This window comes from Malaclemys terrapin, chromosome 10 (assembly GCF_027887155.1).
Source record: "Malaclemys terrapin pileata isolate rMalTer1 chromosome 10, rMalTer1.hap1, whole genome shotgun sequence".
NCBI classification, from domain to species: Eukaryota; Metazoa; Chordata; order Testudines; family Emydidae; genus Malaclemys; species Malaclemys terrapin.
In genome coordinates, this window is record NC_071514.1 from 47856966 (window position 1) to 47874320 (window position 17355).

At 51.3% G+C, this 17355-nt stretch overlaps 1 protein-coding gene across 1 annotated transcript in view; it reads right to left on the reverse strand.

The window, feature by feature from the left end:
- FBXL16 (F-box and leucine rich repeat protein 16) overlaps positions 1–17355 on the reverse strand; it is a 76961-nt gene that overhangs the window by 23992 nt on the left and 35614 nt on the right. Inside the window, exon 2 of the mRNA XM_054043165.1 lies at positions 8630–9348. Coding sequence (XP_053899140.1) covers positions 8630–9334 — 705 coding nt within the window. The 5' untranslated portion in view covers positions 9335–9348. The remainder of the gene's footprint in view (positions 1–8629; positions 9349–17355) is intronic.

Below are 17355 nucleotides of genomic sequence, written 5' to 3' on the forward strand. Positions count from 1 at the left end.
TGAACCAATGCAAATATTTCCCCCAGGACTTAGGGGGCTACCCTCTCTCAGAACCTCTGCTCTGCTGGAGACATCAGGCACAGCAGATTCACAAAGGACCCTGCCAGCAGTCCTGGGTTCTGACCCCTGTGAAATCCTTGAGACCTAAGCTCTGCTGGAAAGTGATACACCCCCTCAGCACATCCTGGTGGAGCTTGTAACACCTTTAGGAAGGCCTGTTTGGTGGGGCTCATGGTGCATACAAGCTCAGGAGACTATACCAGTGAAGCTTATAACCTCTTGTGGCACTCTAACCCAGGCTGTCTTACACCAGAGACACGCCTGAGTCCTGTGAGGACTGCACATGAGGCACAGTGGGTGTTCAAAGCACCCAGCACAGCATGTGGAACTTTCAATTTTCATAAGTGCAGCTGACAAACACCCCACCTGGTCTCCACTTAAAATGTAGGCCAATATAGCTATGGCCCTCAAGGGTATGAAAAAAATCAATGCCTCTCAGTGCTGTAGCTACGCCTACCTAACCCCTGGTGTACACACAGCTACTCTAGGTGTAGCAAGGTTGAGATTCACTGGTGTGGTGCCTCCTGCTGGTTGTCCTGGGAATTAGTGCTTTCCCAGCCTTGGAGCACCCTCTGCTGGCTGGTGGCTCACCCGGACCCCAGTGCCCCTTTACTTCTGGGTCTCCCCTCCTGGGGGAACTCACAACCCTCTATACCCACCTCATCTCAGTGGCTACTGCCAGTCATCACCTAGCCCCCTCTCACTGGGGGAAACTGCAGTCCATGATGGCCACACATCATTGGCATGGGGACCAGCTGCCCCTACCTATTCCTGGGCTGCACCTCCCAGCCCCAGTACCTGCGTCAGCCTTGATCAAGGACTCAGCTTGGGGAGTTCCCAGGCTGGAGTTCCCCAGCTCCTCTTGCTCTTCCCCCAGCACTGCTCTGTCCAAGGTACCCTTTTCTCTTTCAGGCAACTGGGTCCATCTCTCTCCAAAGCTAGAGAGACTCTGACCCAGCTCCTCCCTTAGGCCTTCTTATACTCCCAGCCCAGCCCTGATTGGCTGCTTCAAACTGGCTCCTGATTGGCTCCCCAGGGCTGTTTTTAACCCCTTCCACACCGGAGTGACCACCCCACTACACTCCCCTTCAAAATCCAATGCCCGGGGATTGGGGGGTGGGATCCTCTCGCCTGTGTGACCCAGAGATGTCCCGCCAGTCGCACTTGCTTTTCTTCACTCTCCTTCAGTTTTAAGGCCAGGTCTTCCTTGTGGGCTTTTTGTAGCTCCACCTCCGCCATCCAGCAGGCCTGTTTCGCTGCCGTCAGCCGCATACCTAGGCTAACATTCTCCAGGTTCTCTAACTTCAGGGTCTGGGTTCCCGCTGTAACCTGCTCTCCGTCAGTCTGGGTCCCTGCTTCCTGCTGGGCCCAACTCTGTCGCAGTACCTTTATCGGATAACTTCCATTGGGCCTGGCCCCCTCCCAGGTCAACCCTGACAGCCTTCGCCCCACCGGGGTCCTTAGGCATTTCGTTCTGCACCCCTCATCCCTTGAATGGGCAGTGTCTCCTAATATGGCCCCTCTCCTGGCACAAGAAGCAAGCTCCTTGCCTCCTCCCAGCCACGGGCCTTTTCCAGTCCCTGGGCCTGGGCAATCCCTCCATAGGTGCCCTCGCTGCCTACAGGCCCAACATGTCGGTCCCGTCTTGGGTTTCTTCACCCAACAGCGCTTCCCAGAGTCTTGTTCCTTCCCCTGTTCTGGGTGAGGCTCCTTGCCCCCAACCCAGTAGGGACAATCCCATCTCAAATGTCCCTGCCTCCCACAGGCATAACAAGCCCTGCACTCTGCCTCAGGCCTCCTGGCCCTGGTGCTCAGCTTTCCATCACACTCTCGGCGGCTCCTCTGAAACTCCCTCCGAAGTAGTTTTATCAGGGCCTGCTGCTTTTCCACCAGCTGCCCCAACTGTTAATGGAGGGCCCACTGCACCTCCCAGAGTCTCTCTTGGGTCTCCCAGATCCCTTGCAGCAGGGATCCCTTTCACCCCTCTGGTTCATCAGTCCCTTTTCACCAGGGCGCTGATGCCTGTCCCCAACCAGGGATAGCACCTGGGGCCTCCACCAAGAAAACCCCAGTGTAGCCGGGATCCATCGTCCCTTCCTCTGTCTGGCAATAGCCCCAGTCCTGTCCCTTCCCGTTGTATCAGGGTGACCATTTATGCCCACATTCTTCACCAAGTGTAGCAAGGTCGAGACTCACCTGTGCAGCACCTCCCATCCTGGGAATTAGCTCTTTTCCAGCCTTGGAGTGCCCTCTGCTGGCTAGTGGCACACCTGCCTCAGGCCCCCGTATCCCACCCGGACCCCAGTGACCCTTTTCCTCAGGGTTCTTCCCCAGCAGTACCCCCATACTCTGGGTCTCCCCTTCCACAGGAACCCAGAACCCTCTATACTTACCTTGCCTCAGGGGCTATTACCAGTCATCACCTAGCCCCCCTCACTGGGGCATACTGCAGTCCATAATGGCCACTCATCATTGGCAAGGGGGTCAGACCAGCTGCCTCCACCTATTCCCAGGCTGCACCTCCCAGCCCCAGTACCTGTGTCAGCCTTGATCAAGGCCTCAGCCTGGGGAGTTGCCAGGCTGGAGCTCCCCAGCTCCTTTTGCCCTCCCCCCAGTGCTGCTCTGTCCAAAGTACCCTTTGCTCCTTCAGGCAGCTAGGTCCATCTCTCTCCAAAGCTAGAGAGAGACTCTGTCCCAGCTCCTCCCTTAGGCCTTCTTATACACCCAGTCAGGCCCTGATTGGCTGCCTCAAGCTGCCTCCTGATTGGTTCCCCAGGGCAGCCCTTTCCCAGGGCTGTTTTTAACCCCTTCCACACCGGAGCGGGGTGACCACCCTGCTACACTAGGTCAATGGAAGAATGCTTCTGTTGACCTCGCTAGTGTTGCTCGGGGAAGTGGTGTTTCTTCAGCAAAGAAAAATCCCCCTCCATCTCAACAGAAGTTTGTTAAAGTGAGAAAGTATGTTGGTAATGCTCACATGCTCACAGATGTCTCTCAGCTACAGTGAGCTCTGCAGCCATGTCTACATTACAGGGTTATACTGGCATAGCTACGGTGACATAACTATGCCACTATTGTCCCCATAGTGTAGACATGGACACAGAGTTCACTTCAGCTGAGAAATATCCGGGACTGCTGGCTGGCCTCATGGGGTTTTGGGCCTGAGGTCTGGGGCAGCCACCCAGCTCCGCAAGCTCTGGGGTCTGGGGCAGCCACATGGTGGAGGTCCGGGGTCAGGGAAGCTGGCTGGCCCTGTGGGGTTGGGGGTCCGAGGCTGCTGGTCCCATGTGGTTGGGGGCCCGGGGTCTGGGGCAGCCGCCCAGACCTGTGAGCTCCAGGGCAGCTGCCCGGCCCCAGTCTGGGGCAGCTGTGCAGTGAGGTCCTGGGGTGTGGGTCTGGGGTCAGGGCAACCAGCCCGCCCTGTGTGGTGGGAGTCTGAGGCTGCTGGCCTGCCTATTGGGTTCGAGCAGCTGCTTAGCCCCGTGAGTTCCAGGGCAGTCTGGGGCAACTGTTTAGTGGGGGGCGGGGGTCCAGCCCATCCCGTGTGGGAGAGGTCCAAGGTCGGGGCAGCTGGCCCATCCCATGGGATCTGGGGCAGCCACCTGGCTCTGGCCCTGCAACCTCTGGATTCTGGGGCAGCCACGCAGCAGGGGTCCAGCGCAGGCAGCCTGCCGCTGCCCTGCCACCCAGCCTCTGTGGCCCAGGTAACACATTGTGAGCCACATATGCCGCCCACAATGTGTAATAAGTTGAGAACCACTGCCCCAGACTAAAGCTCTCTGTTAAGGCAGAGACACTGTCAGAAATATATTGCCTTCAAAACAACACGTAAAACACAAATGCTTGATGTACACAGCTGAGACTCCAACATAACAGTAACTCTGCTCCTGGGTCCCCGCCCACACTCCACCTAGACGTCACAGTCCTCTTCATTCACATTTCCCCTGTGGTCTCTAGCTCACCAACATCCCCATCCACACACTACATTCTGACCAGCATCATCTCTCTCCAGCCTGCTACAGACCAGATGTGAAGCCTTGTCTCACCTTGACCTTCCCATGTATCCCAGTGGTCACACCCTGCCCCACCTGGCCCACCATCTCTGCTCTGCAGTCAATCCTATGTGCCTGAGGGAGGGAGGGGGAAGCTCTTCTTGGGACCTCCAGCAAGATGTCATTTTAATGTCCACCTTCCTCCTGTATCCCCTCCCTTTGGGTTAATCACCAAGTCATATGTTGTAGGCTTAGGGAGCCAGGATGCAGCCAGAGCATCTCCCCTTTCTCTGCCTGGGTACTGCACACTGCTCTGGCAGCAGCCACCCTGGCACTAGGGAACACCAACTTACAAATCTGGGGGACTCTTTCCAGCATGGCACTCACATCCCAAGGTTTACTGGCTTGTAATCCACTCTGGCACACTCCTGATCCTATTGGGATTCACTGCTAAAGGATCTCCCCCCAGCCTAAGGGGGGGGGGGGTCCACAGGATCTGGAGACCAAAAAAATTACAGGGGACAACTAATAAAAGAACAGGGACAGGAGTGAGGTCAAAGGGTCAAACGAAGCAAACCAGACGGGGACACCGAGCACAGAACCTCGGACAGCGCCCACTGCTCCTTGAAGGCGTCAAGGGAGCCAGCGGACGCCGCCCAGAGGAACTCTGCCCGGATACGTGAACGAACGGAGGACCTGAAATAGGCCCCACAGTCACAGGAGACTCCATCAGCCAACCTCCTCACTCTTGGTTTTATAGATGGCCAGTTTCGCTAGGGCCAGGAGGAAGTTGACCAGGAGGTCCCATGACTTTGTGCATAAATAAAAAGGTGAGGAGAAAAGTACAACCAAAATCTTAACAAAATATCCGTGAGGAGCCGGAATAGGGGCTGAAGCCTGGCGCACTCCAGGTAAACATGCGCCAGGGTCTCCCTCATGCTGCAAAAGGGGCAGGTGTCTGGGATAGAGGTAAACAGCGCCAAGTTTATGGCATACTCCTGATGGGTGGCAGAGATTCCTTGCCCTGTAGCTGACGAAGGCTGGAAGACTGGGAATGGGCTTTACCAGCACACAGCTATGGAGGGCTCTGCTGGAATGGATACACACAGCAGAGTGGACTTTCTGCTTATGGAGCACTGATGAGCAGTCTCCTCGCTGAAAAGGCAGGGGAAATATGGGGCTGAGTTGAGGCTAGCCTTGGAAATTTAACTACACCTTTCCTGTGTGTGTAACAGCAGTGTATAAGAAGATGGTAGTATCCCTTTCAATATTTGTGAGCCTTCTTGTGGCGTTCACCGTGCTCTCTTGTGGAGCTCACCATGCTCTCCATTTTAGATGCCACCAGAAACCAGCCAGAGCAGTAGGATGGACATAGTTAGGGCCTGGCATGCTTGTGTATCTTGTGATTTCTTTATATTATTCTTGTTGTGTAAAGAGCAAAAGCCACAACAATCCTGGGGGCATTGAAAAGTTGTTTCAGTAGTGCAGGTATTGGTCCAAGACTCTGGAGACCTGGGTTTTATTCCCAGGTCAGCCCATGACCTTTTGGATGACCCCTGGGCAAGTCACTTAACCTTTTTGTGTTTCAGTTTCCCCATGTATAAAATGGAGAGAATAATACTTGCCTCCTTGGTACAATGCTGTGGGATCTGTGGATGAAAAGTCCTGCAGAAAAGCTAGGTGACAATATTATTATGGCCAGATTGTTTTAAAGGGCAATGGAGTAAAGGGCCTTTATTCTGCCCTATCAAAGGTTTGTGCCCGGGGCCAGATTTCGCTTAGAATGTGGCAAGGAAGTGGAGGAGAAGATGGGGAGTCATAGAGTTTAAGGCCAGAAGGGACCACCAGACCATCTTGTGACAATCTGACCTCCTGTCCATAAGTCCACTGACATCACCCAGCACCTGCACACTATACCCAACAACTGAACTCAGCCCAAAGGATTACAGCCCATGGGAGACTAGGCAGAGAAAAGGAGGGACTGACATGTACCAATGCCCAAGGCAAATGGAATGGCAGAGAAATGATTAAGTGAGATGCACCCAGATAATCCTAGAAAGTGACCTTCACCCACATGCTGCAGAGGAAGGCAAGCCAGAGGAAGGCACTGCCAGTCTGACCTGTGGGAAATTCCTTCCCAAGCACACACAGGGAGATCAGCTAGACCCTGAGCACATGAACAAGAACCAGCCAGCCACACACCCGAGCGAAAGAATTCTTGGTACCACCTCAGAGCCCTGCCATATCACTCAGTGTCCCATCTCCAGCTGTGGCCATCAATGATTCTTCCGAGGAAGAAGATCAACTCCCCACCTCAGCATACGTTGGAAGGGAAAAAAATCCTTCCTCGCCCCTGCAGGTGCCTGGCTAAAACCCTGATGCATTAGCTTTTAGGAAGATAAGCAAAAAAACAGAAGTGAGTCCCAGGCCTGCGGAGTCCTGCCCCCTGGGGAGAATGAGGGGAGCTCAGCATGGGGGCCTGGCTCACCTCCATAATGCAGAAGTGCTGCTGAGTGCAGAGACTAAGGAGTGATGAGACTGGGCCCTGTCCATAATGATCCACTCAGGCTGACTCAGTTGCCCGGGGATGAGTGTTATGTCATACCATGCAGGCTTTCTCAGCTTGATCCCAGACCTCAGGTGCTCACTCCTTCAGGTGCCAGCAGGGGGCAGTGAATCTAGTACAGTAACTCCTCACTTAACATTGCATCTGACATGCATCTGACAAAGTGAGTATTCACCCACGAAAACTTATGCTCCAATACATCTGTTAGTCTATAAGGTGCCACAGGACTCTTTGTCGCTTTTTACAGATCCAGACTAACATGGCTACCTCTCTGATACTTGTCACTTAACGTTGTAGTTATGTTCTTGAAAAATGCGACTTTAAGTGAAACGATGTTAAGCGAATCCAATTTCCCCATAAGAATGAATGTAAACTGGGGTGGGGGGTAGGTTCCAGGGAATTTTTTTTTTTGCCATATAGTACAGTACTATAGTTGGGAGGTGCCCCCGCCTTAGCCCACACAGGCACAGCCCACTGGCACTGGAGACAATGAGGCAGGCAAGGAGGCTGAAGGTGCTATAGGCTAGGAAAAGCATGTTGTGCAGCAGCAGCAGCAGCTTCCCCTACTCTGCAAGCACCAAGGACAGGGGGCTCAACCCTTGGCCCGCCCATGCCACCCCTTCCCCCAAGCCCCCACCCTTAACATGCCTCTTCTCCCCCCCCGCCTTACTCCGCACACTGCATCCTCGCTTCTCCCCGCTCCCTCCTCTGCCTCCTGCCCGAGGCAATCATCCTGCTTGCAGCGTTCAGGAGGCAGGAGGGAGGAGGGAGAAGCGAGAACATGGCGCGCGGGCTCCCCCTCCCTTCCCTGCCTCCTGAACGCTACAAGCCAGCTGATTGCCATGGGCAGGAGGTGTGGGGAGGAGGGGGAAAGCGCTGATCTGCGGGGTCTGCCGGCAGGCAGGAGGCGCTGTTGGTGGGGGGGCATAGGAGAGCTGATAGGGGGGCTGCCAGCTGTGGACAAAGCAGGCAGCCAAACAATGTTATAGCAAAACATTGCACAACTTTAAATGGAGCATGTTCTATAATTGAGCAGGGATGTAAGATCGAAACAACGTTAAGCAAGGGGACGTTAAGTGGGGAGTTACTGTATTCCAACTCCGAGGGAAGACAGTGAGGTGGAACTATGGGGGTGTCAAAAGGAAGCAATCTGTTTAGCTGACACAGATCTGTTTAACTAGCTCCCAGCCTCCCAGGGAAGGGAGGAATCATGGGAATTTGTAGCCAATATATTTGGATACACAGCATTCTCTCTGGACTGTGGCTACAGAATTAAAGGAGTGTGTTTTCTCTTGCACTGCACTGGCACTATGGCAAGGGAGAGTCTGGGCAGCTTAGGCAGAGGCTCACACCAGCAATCAGAGAGGTGTTAGGCTGATCTTGTGGCTAAGGCACTGGCCTAAACCTTAGGTCAGGTGGATTCAATTCCTCGCTCTACCACAGCCTTCCTATGTGATCTTGGACAATTCACTTAAAATCCCTCTGGGCCTCAGCTGCCCATACATACAATGGACATAACAACACTTCCTTCCCGTCTCTTGCCTGAGATTCTGAGCTCTTTGGGGCAGTGACGGTGTGTCTATACAGCACCTACCACAATGGGGCCCTGCTCACAATTGGGACCTGAGGTGCTACTTCTGTAATAACAACAGTCCAGCTGTGGTGTGTTTGACCCAGAAATAGCAGGCACGGCTCACCAGAGAGAGATTGGATGGAATTCAGACCCCAAAGAGAGGCAGGATTGTTTTGGGATCATAAGGAATAATGGGATGGAATTCAGCAATGGCAAATTAGTGAGTTCTATGGGGCTGTGGAAAAGGCTTCCCAGGAAGTGCTGGGAGCACCATCATTTGAGACATTTCAAACCAGACTGGAGAGAACGCTAGAAAACATGTGACTAGGAAGAACCCTGCCTTGCTCCCGGGAGCTGGACTGCAGTGAACAAGAGTCTTCCATCACTCAGCCGCATGTCGGTGGTTCCCGGTAGCCAGAGTGGGGGCAGGAGACCTACCTCGAGCCCTGCATCCGTGATGGTCGATCTCTTAAGGCTCATGGACTTCACCCCTTTCTTGGACAGGGGGTAGTTGTCAATGAATTCACAAATGTCCAGGTCTGAGACCCCCACCAGACAAAAGCTGTCAAAGCCCCGGACAGCAAAGCCCTGGAGGTTAACAAACTCCTTCTCACCACTGGGCAGGGTATTGTAGAGCTCTTTGGTGTGCAGCACTGGTGTCAGGCCTACCCAGAACTTGGACTGGTACAGGACCCGCCTCCACACCTTACACACCTGGGCCAGGACACATTTCTCACAGGCTGAAAAGTACCAGAACAAACGGTTGAGGATCTTCTCATCCACAGCAAGCTGCCTTTCCGTGGGGGAGCCAGGGTGCCTCTCTGGGGAGGGGTGCTCATTTGTCGAGGAGGCCTCACTCAAGTTCAGTCCCACCATGGAGGTGCCAGAAGGGGACGGCACCCCTGCCAGAGTTGCCAAGGACAGTGGTGATGCCAGACTGGGTATGGGAAGGTCACTGTGATTGGATAAGGCTGGGCTGATGATAGCAGGCATGGAAGAAGGCTGGCACAGCCGGTTTTTCACTGCTGGTGTCCCTTTGGTGATGCTGGCAGAGCCAAGTCCATTGGGCTGGTTGGGGATCTTCACTAGTCCATTCCGGGGTAAACATGGGGGCTTGGTGTCACCAGTACTCTGGTTCGACATCTTCTACGGTCACTCTGGAACACAATGGGGAGAGGTTAGGGGGCAATTCTTCCTCCCGGGTGCCTGTCTGGAGACCTGTTGGGAGAGGGAGGAGCCTGAGATGTACATGCAGACCCAGGGCAAAGCTGAGATGCGAGGCCAACTGAGCCTAGAGGTGCTCTAAGAATCTCACCTTGTCCTGCCCCTTCCCTGTGTGTGTTACATCTCCAGAGACTTCCACTGGCTATGGCCTTAAATGCTCTACCTGGTCTGCACATGGTGGGGCTCTGGCCCAGGGGGCAGTGTTATTCAGTGGAACCTCAAGTGCAGATGGGATATTAATGCTCCAGGACTGCAGTTACCTGGCTGAAGCTCTTAGTTAAAAAAAAGGCCTGAACATACAACTGATGCCCAAGGGGGGATGGTTTTGTAGGTAAAGGCTATGGCTGAGAGTCTGGAATTCTGAAAACGCATTGCAGGAGGCCCATCCATCAAGAAGGAACCTTTTCTTTCTGTCCCTTCCCAGCTGCATCACTCACTTGACCATCAGCCCTACAATGTGAGTCACAACTCTGCAACAAAAGGAATTGGGATTCCATGACTGTAACTGCACAGTGTAGGGATACCCTGGGAGGAAACCTGATGCCTTGTTCTATTTCCACAGATAAGGGGAGCTGGGTGGGAATGGGACAATCCGTCTTGCAGTTTTACTTTCAAACTGCAGCAATCCTGAGTCTCCAGACAAGCCAATCTTCTCTTCCTGTGTCAAATGTTTATCCCAGCATGTGCCACTAGAGGCCGCCATTCTCCTCCGTATATAAGCAGACCCAGTGCATTTCAAAAGGCAAGGATGGGACAATAACATGAATCTCTAAATCTGGTGTGTTTGTAGTGGAAGGGGTGAGGGCAGGGGGGTGTGGAGCTCTGAAAGGCCTCTCTCTCTCTCCTTACATGGTCCTCCTCACTATCATATCTGGGTCCTGCATACTGAAAACTCAGGAACAGACGCTTTTTTTTGCTGGCAAAAGTCATGATATTCAAAGAATGCTTGCCACAACATCCTCAACTCACCTTGATGAGACCACAGGGCTCTTTGGCCCTGCACCAGCACCACCACAGCACAATGGGGTGTAATGCTGGGGGGGCACTCCTCCCTTTGCCACCCTCATGCAACCTCACTGGCTCAATTTGATCCCTCAAGGGGGGAACTCAGGGCAGAATCTGGCCTAAAATCAAACAGTCTTTCCTTCCTCTTTACAATCAGTGGAACGCAGCACTTTAAATCCCTTTAAATAGCCCCCTGAATGCAAAGCAGCAACATCTTCCAATGGTGTAAACATGGCCTTTCATCTCCTTGGGTTGGAAAGCAGCATCCCTGTCTCTTTGTTATATGTTTGTACAGTGCCTTGCACACCAGTGCTAAGGATACCGTAATCCACACAATAAATAATAGTATTCTGAAGACTTCATTCCTGGTGCAAAATAAACCTGTAGAGGAATAGGGATAAGGTTAGCACAGTTTGATGCTCAGGAGGGTGTGGGGTGGGCTGTTTAACTGGGGTCTTATCCTGTAGGTGTAAAACACTAGAGGTGAAATCCTGACCCCACTGATGTCAATAGGAGCTATGCCACTGACATAATGGTCTGGGATTTCACGCTCTATCCTGAATTGTTATTTAACCCAAGGCTCTTGTACCACTCTGGATAGTGACCTTAACATGGGTGTGAATGGAACTGACCCCACTTAGCCCCTCTAGAGCAGTGTCAAGTTTAGTGTAGGTGAGAAGCTGGCCCTATCCTTCTAATTTGGTAGCATTTTACACCTATCTTACAATGATATAAATGCCTGCCCCAGGTGTGGGGCAATGGACAAATGGGACCATTGACATAAGAATGTTCATAGTTGTATTAGCCACAATGAAAATGTATATGGGCTATGAACCATCATGATTCAGGGCAGCAACTGTTAATGTTAATGCATAGCTGTCCATCAAGAGCTTTCTCACACCTTTCTGGGGGCAGCTGGTATTGGCCACTGTCAAAGACAGTGGATATTTGGTTTGATCTGTTATGACAAGCCCTTTGTTCACCATGCTGATCCCATCCCTCCTTCGTTGTAGGAATGTGTGTGTCGCAGGAGAACAGGAGTAAGAACCCGGGGCAGAATAGTGCTGCTCTCAGAGCTGGATTCTCAAGTGGGGCAGCTCAGTAAGGTGAAGGGCAGGGCCAACACCTGACTCCCTGTCTGCACCAGCCGGTGGGTAGCAGCTGGTGAGGGAGGACTGCAAACTGCACCTTGTTAAGAGGTATGAGAGTGACCGCCCTCCACCCGGTGCCACCTGGAACTGGGGTACCGCTGAGCCCTCTGACCCAGCAGCCTGGGCTTCCTTTCCCGCTGTGCTGCTGTGACAAGCTGCAGACATGGTTCCTAGTCTTACACTTTCACCAGCATACACACAGGTAGTGACACACACAGCTGCAGTTCCATGCAGGCTCTCTGACCAGCCACTGCATGTGAACCAACAACAGAGAAGCTACAGCCAAAATAACCTCCAGCTTTCCAGTCTAGGACCCCCAGAGTGATACCACCCCAACCAGTATGAATTTATTATCCAGTTCTCCTCCCCCTCAATGTGGAGAGGAATATGCAACAGCCCTTCTGAGGTAAGATTCCCACAGACTTCATTCCAAGCTCACTGCTTCAGATAAAGCAAAAACATGTTTATTAACTACAAATGATAGATTTTAAGTGATTATAAGTGATAGCAAAGAGATCAAAGCAGATTACCTAGCAAATAAACAAAAATGCAATTTAAGCTTAATATATTAGATAGATTGGATTTGAATTCACAATCTCTCATCCTAACTGATTATACAAATGGGCTGCAGATTCTTAAACTCAAGCTACACTTGCCATAACCATATTATAATAATATTACTATGATGAATATGGGGTGCAATGTCACAGGGCACATGCATGCAGAGCAGCTGAGTTGAAAACAGTGAGCAGAGGGGGCACAATGGGCATCATGGGATACTGGGGGAGGCCAGTTATGTCGACATAATGAACGGCAGCATCTACACTGGCTCTTTGTTGCCAAAACTTTTGCACAAAAAGCTCTATGCTTCTCGTCGAGGTGGTTTCATTTTGTCGCCAAAACTGAAGAGTTTTTTCGCTAAAACTGGCATCGCAGTGTGTACACCTCCACTGTTTTGCCACCAAAACCTGCCTTTTGCCAACAAAACTCTGCAGTGTAAACAAGGCCTTAGGCCCCTTGACACTACTCTGGAGGGGCAAAGTGGGCTTAATTCCATTCACACCCATGTTAATGTCACTGTCCAAAGTGGTACAAAGGGCCTTAGTTCAGATGATAATTCAGGACAGAGGGTGAAATTCTGGCCCCATTAAGCCAATGATAAAGCTCCTATGTGTTCAATACAGTCAGGATTTTGCCCCTAATATTTTACACCTACAGTGCACAGGTATAGATGGATCAGGCCAATGGGAATTTTGCTACTGACTTAAGTGAGAGCAGGATCAGGCCCTATATGGATAAACAAGCTCAGTAGCTCACCCCACCTGCTGTGCTCATGCCCCTTTTTAATTCATTTAGCTCCAGATGGATTTTGTAGCAAACAAAGTTCAAAGAGAATGGAGCACGGCTGTTCTCAGTGGTGGCAGATGACAGAACAAGTAGCAATGGTCTCAAGCTGCAGTGGGGGAGGTCTAGGTTGGATATTAGGAAACACTAATTGGGGGAGGGATAGCTCAGTGGTTTGAGCATTGGCCTGTTAAACCGAGGGTTGTGAATTCAATCCTTGAGGGGGCCACTTAGGGATCTGGGGCAAAATCAGTACTTGGTCCAGCTAGTGAAGGCAGGGGACTGGACTCGATGACCTTTCAAGGTCCCTTCCAGTTCTAGGAGATGGATATCTCATTAATTATTTCACTAGGTGGGTGGTGAAGCACTGGAATGGGTTACCTAGGGAGGTGGTGGAATCTCCATTCTTAGAGGTTTTTAAGGCCCGGCTTGACAAAGCCCTGGCTGGGATGATTTAGTTGGGGTTGGTTCTGCTTTGAGCAGGGGGTTGGACTAGATGACTTCCTGAGGTCTCTTCCAAACCTAATCTTCTATGATTCTAAGGTTACTAGCATAAACGAACACAGAAGCAGGGCAGCTGGCACCACTGTGGGACGAGCACATCTAGAATTTGTGATCACAGACCTATTTTAGGCTCATCCATTCAGGGAGCAGGACCATTCAGTGGGAGCTCCAGCTCCAGCCAGCTTGGAATTGCAGACATGCACTGAAGCACTCACCAATGAACCATGGACCAAGAGTTGGCAACAGGTATTAGTGAGCAGTGCTGGACACTGGGTAGACTAGAGACAATCGGGATCTGCTAATGGACACTTTGTGGAATAAATCAGAGGTTCTCAACATGTTCTTGTGTGACCCCCATCTTAGTAATAAGATTGACTGGGGCAACCTGCTCCCCACATTGGGCATGGCCCCACCTCTCTTCCCATTCACAGGACCTGCCTCCCTCCAGCTTTTCATCCCCTGGCTTCACCTCCTGTTCCATTATGATTAGTATGGCTGTATTTGTTAGGCAGCATGATCCAGGTGATGGAGGAGGCATCTGGAAGCCAAGAGCTGTCTAGGCCTAATCCTGGCCGGTGGTGTTCAGTTATCACCAGTTTCAACTAGCTCTTCCCAGAGCCTCTTAAAGGCACAGTGCTCCACATGGCGCTCCATACAGTGTTGAGTAAGTCATTCCTCCCTGTGGCTCATAAGAACGGCCATACTGGATCAGACCAAAGGTCCCTCTAGCCCTGTATCCTGTCTTCCAATAGTGGCCAATGCCAGGTGCCCCAGAGGGAAGGAACAGAACAGGTAATCATCAAGTGATCCATCCCCTGTTGCCCATTCCCAGCTTCTGGCAAACAGGTTAGGGAGACCATCCCTGCCTATCCTGGCTAATAGCCATTGATGGATCTATCCTCCATGAACTTATCTAGTTCTTTTTTGAACCCCATTATAGTCTTGGCCTTCACAACATCCTCTGGCAAGGAATTCCACAGGTTGACCATGCGTTGTGTGAAAAAATACTTCCTTTTGTTTGTTTTAAACCTGCTGCCTATTAATTTCATTTGGACCCCTAGTTCCTGTGTTATGAGAAGGAGTAAATAACACTTCCTTATATACTTTCTCCACACCAGTCATGATTTTATAGACCTCTATCATATCCCCCCTTAGTCGTCTCTTTTCCAAGCTGAAAAGTCCCAGTCTTATTAATTGTTCCCCATATGGAACCCGTTCCATACCCCTAATAATTTTTGTTGCCCTTTTCTGAACCTTTTTCAATTCCAATATATCTTTTTTGAGATGGGGCGACCACATCTGCAAGCAGTATTCAAGATGTGGGCGTACCATGGATTTATATAGAGGCAATATGATATTTTCTGTCTTATTATCTATACCTTTCTTAATGAGTCCCAACAGTAGGCTCAATCTGCCTGCATGTTAAAGTGGCACAGCACCACCCACAATATCACTCACGGGGTTTTGGGAGGACTGTAATGTGCTGTAGAAGCAGGAAATGAGACATGATAGAATGAGCATCAGGATCTAGGGTTGTCTCCATTGTCAGGAGGTGATGGCCCTTTCTCCATCTCACAAACAACAGAGACATGCACCTGTAGGGTCAAGTGTGCCAAGCAAACAGGCAGTAAGATGCCCAGAAGATAGGATGAGCTTCCCACAAAGATCAAATCCTCCTCCCATTCTGATCTTGGCACCTCCCACACTACAGAGGGCCTCTCCAACCAACATACCCGGATTCAGGGGCCCCATGGCTGTGGTAACTCCAGCCCTGAAGGGAAGAGACTGAGGAGAAACTGTAGGTTAGGACTTGCCCCAGACTACGGAGTTCTAAGGTCAGCCCCCAGCTGCCCCCATCCTTGTGTATGGACCTGTCTCCTGCTGCAGAAACCACTCCTCTGCAGGCACTGGTATTTGGGCTCAGCTTGGCTCAAGATGGAGCCTGGGAGAATGCAGCTGAGGGCAACTGTGATCTGCTTCATTCCACACACACTAACTGTGGCTCTTGGGCTCCTGGCAAGTTGCTGCCATGGACCTCCATTGAGCAAAGTCTGGCTGCTCTTGGTGTAGGGGATAGATTGACAGAGGACACTGCCTATCACAGAAAAGGGAATGGCCTGGGTCGCACACTGTTCAGCACATGGTATATATTGTCATCTGCCTTTGTGAATGGAACACTAAGACATGGTCCCTAATGGTTCATGACCTGCTGTTTTCTGAACTTGATGGAAAAGGCTCCATCTGATTCAGCACTTGTGTTCTGCCCAGTTGCCAACAGGACTGGTTCGTTGGTCCAAGACCAGAGGGGCTGCATGGCAAATGACTGAGCAGCATCCTAGTGACTCCTGCCATCCTCAGGTTTTTACTGCCTGATACACGGGGCCTGAGTCTGATCTCACCTACACTGGGGTAAATCAGGAGTAACTCCACTGAAGTTAAGGAGCTTACCTGTATAAATCTAGTGGGAGTGAGATCACACTCAGTCCCAATGTCTCTGTGAAACAGTGCCATCCACAGGCTGGCAAGCTCCATCCAAGAGGTGTGCAATGGAGCATGTCAGCCCAGTGGTGGGACAGTGATTAGTTAGGTTAACCTGGGGGGAAGGGAGATGTTTCTGATGCTTCTCATCCATCCTCCCTGTTGAAGGAAAAGGCCCAGGTATTGACCATCGAATTGTGGAAGTAAATGCGTGGTTACGCAGGTGGTGTTGGAGAGAGGGCTTTGGATTCTTCCACCATGGAATGTTGTTCCAGGAAGAAGGATTGCTAGGAAGAGATGGGATCCACCTAATGAAGAGAGGGAAGAGCATCTTCATAGGCAGGCTTGCTAACTTAGTGAGGAGGGCTTTAAACTAGGTTCGCTGGGGGACGGAGATCTAAGCCCTGAGGTAAGTGGGGAAGTGGGGAGGAAACACAAGGAGGACGGTGCAACAGGGGAGGCCTCCTGATTCATACTGAGAAAATAGGGCAATTGGCTAGTTATCTTAGGTGCCTGTACATGAACGCAAGAAGCCTGGGAAACAAGCAGGAAGAATTGGAAGTCTTGGCACAGTCAAGGAACTATGATGTAATTGGAATAACAGAGACTTGGTGGAGTAACTCACATGACTGGAGCACTGTCATGGATGGGAATAAGCTGTTCAGGAAGGACAGCTGGGGGAGAAAAGGTGGAGGAGTTGCACTGTATGTAGAGAGCAGTATGATTGCTCAGAGCTCCAGTATGAAACTGGAGAAAAGCCTGTTGAGTGCCTTTGGATTAAGTTTAGAAGCGAGAGCAACAAGGGTGGTGTTGTGGTGGGCATCTGCTATAGACCACCAGACCAGGAGGATGAGGTAGATGATGCTTTCTTCAGACAACTAACAGAATTTCCAGATCACAGGCCCTGGTTCTCATTGGGGACTTCAATCACCCTGACATCTGCTGGGAGAGCAATACAACAGTGCACAGACAATCCAGGAAGTTTTTGGAGAGTGTTGGGGACAACTTTCTGGTGCAAGTGCCGGAGGAACAAACTAGGGGCCATGCTCCTCTTGACCTGCTGCTCACAAACAGGGAAGAATTGGTAGGGGAAGTAGAAGTGGGTGGCAACCTGGGCAGCAGTGACCATGAGATGGTCGAGTTCAGGATCCTGACAAAAGAAAGAAAGGAGAGCAGCACAATACAGACCCTGGACTTCAGAAAAGCAGACTTTGACTCCCTCAGGAACTGAGGGCAGGATCCGCTGAGAGGCTAATATGAGGGGGAAAGGAGTCCAGAGAGCTGGCTGTATTTCAAAGAAGCCGTATTGAAGGTGCAGAAACAAACCATCCTGATGTGCAGAAAGAATAGCAAATATGGCAGGCGCCCAGCTTGGCTTAACAGAGAAATTTTCGGTGAGCTTAAACACAAAAAGGAAGCTTACAGGAAGTGGAAACTTGGACAGATGACTAGGGAGGA